The sequence below is a fragment of the Corapipo altera genome, unplaced genomic scaffold (assembly GCF_003945725.1).
Source record: "Corapipo altera isolate COAL_440 unplaced genomic scaffold, ASM394572v1 59624, whole genome shotgun sequence".
Lineage (NCBI taxonomy): Eukaryota > Metazoa > Chordata > Aves > Passeriformes > Pipridae > Corapipo > Corapipo altera.
The window spans coordinates 1-1,981 of record NW_020889714.1 but is presented as its reverse complement, the minus strand read 5'-3'; the positions used below and the strand labels follow the sequence as shown (position 1 = coordinate 1,981).

The following is a 1,981-nucleotide window of genomic DNA, read 5'->3' as shown; positions in this document are numbered from 1 at the left end:
TATATATATATATCCCAATCAGTAGCCCGAGATCTAGTAACTAAAGAGTTAGCAAAGAAAATATCCCACCACTCTCCTTGGGACAACCGAGAGTCGCCCCGGGACGATCGCCGGCAACCTCCGCCTCCCAAGGTCAACAAGGCCTCACCAGGCCTCACTAGGCCTCACTAGGCCTCACCAGGCCTCACCAGGCCTCACTAGGCCTCACCAGGCCTCACTAGGCCTCACTAGGCCTCACCAGGCCTCACTAGGCCTCACCAGGCCTCACTAGGCCTCACTAGGCCTCACTAGGCCTTACCAGGCCTTGCTCCCCAACACAGCAGACTCAACAGCAGGAAACCTGCACCTCCAAGCCGCCAGAAGGAAAGAGAGCGAAGGCCTCTCCTCCTTTCTTCTTATAATCTGGTTTACGTAAAAATCGTAGGGAATACTGGGTAAATCTGGACCCTTCCTTGGTTACAAACTGGTCACTAAGGAAGGCCTAGACCAAACTACCACACCCTCCCTTTCTCCGCAGCTTTGGGACCACTGGGACCACACGATGTTCTTCCCGGATTTCCGGCCCTTCCTGAGCGGCTCCCTGGATTCCGAGGGCCGGGATCCGGATCGGGGACCCCCGGGAGAGCTGTGGGGGCCCGGCCGCCCCCCCCGGCTGCCCCCGAGCCGCAGGTTCCGATCCCGAGGCAGCTCCCGCCCGGATCGCTCGCCCGCCATCGAGGGGTGAGTGGGAAATCCCGGGAAAAACGGGATTTGGGAAGAAAGCCGGGTGGATAAATGAGGGATCCCGGCAATTCCCTTCAGCACAATTCCGAGTGGTTTTCCCTGGCTCGGTGTTCCCATGAGCCCGGATTCCTTCGGAGCTGTCCCTCCCTTTCAGGGCTTTATCCCGGGAATTCCCGGCCATGAGCTCCTGTATCCATGGGAACAGTATTCCCTGTGTTGCTGCCTGTTCCTGCTGCCACCAGTTACTTATGGATTTATTTATTTCACTTGTTCTCCCAATGTTTTTCCCTGGTTTTCCCTGTCTTGGTGCCAACCCTTCCATTGGAACTCGAGGCATTCCCAGTTCTCCCACCCTGGGATGAATTAATTAATAAATTTATTTATTTACTTACTTACTTATTTATTTATTAATAAATTTATTTATTTATTTATTTATTTATTTGACTTGTTCTTCCAATGTTTTTCCCGGGTTTTCCCTGTCCCAGTGCCAACTCTTCCATTGGATTGTTCCAATGTTTTTCCCAGGATTTCCCTGTCTTGATGCCAATTCTTTGGGACTCAAAGCATTCCCAATTCTCCCACCCGGGAATGAATTAATTAATAAATTTATTTATTTATTTATTTGACTTGTTCTTCCCATGTTTCTCCCAGTTCTCCCACCCTGGGATGAATTAATTTATTAATTTATTTATTTATTTCACTTGTTCTTCCCGTGTTTTTCCCAGATTTTCCCTGTCTTGGTGCCAACCCTTCCGTTGGAACTCGAGTCATTCCCAGTCCTCCCACCCTGGGATGAACTCGCTTCCCTAATTCCTTCCCTCCATCCCTCTCTTTTATCCAGGGATTTTCCCACTCACAAGCCCTGCAGCCACACATCCATGGGGCAGGAATTCCCATTTTTCCCCTGCCCATCCTTGCTCCCACCCTTTATTTATCCACTCACTTTTCCCATCTTTCCCCCTCCCATTCCTCCTTTTTTTTTTTTCCCAGGATAATCCAGCAGATCTTCGCGGGGTTTTTCGCCAACTCGGCCGTCCCTGGCTCCCAACATCCCTTTTCCTGGTGAGTAAAAAAACCCAAAAAAACCCCGGGATGAGCCCCTGGAGGTGGGTTTGGGATGGGAAGGAATTCCTGGGCTCTCCCGCTGGCAGGAGCGGGATGCTGCACTCCAACCCCGGGGATTACGCGTGGGGACAGAGCGGCCTCGACGCCATCGTCACCCAGGTGAGGGGCACCCGTGCCAGCTTTTGGGGGGGGG

General features: G+C 52.1%; 1 protein-coding gene across 1 annotated transcript; it reads left to right on the top strand.

The window, feature by feature from the left end:
- Positions 1–479: 479 nt before the first annotated feature.
- Positions 480–1,966, top strand: LOC113942281 (E3 ubiquitin-protein ligase RNF115-like; the record flags this gene model as incomplete). The annotated part of the gene is made up of 3 exons (XM_027633410.1): positions 480–720; positions 1,714–1,785; positions 1,875–1,966. Coding segments are annotated over 3 exons (405 nt in total), but the record flags the coding sequence as incomplete, so codon positions are not given.
- Positions 1,967–1,981: the final 15 nt, after the last annotated feature.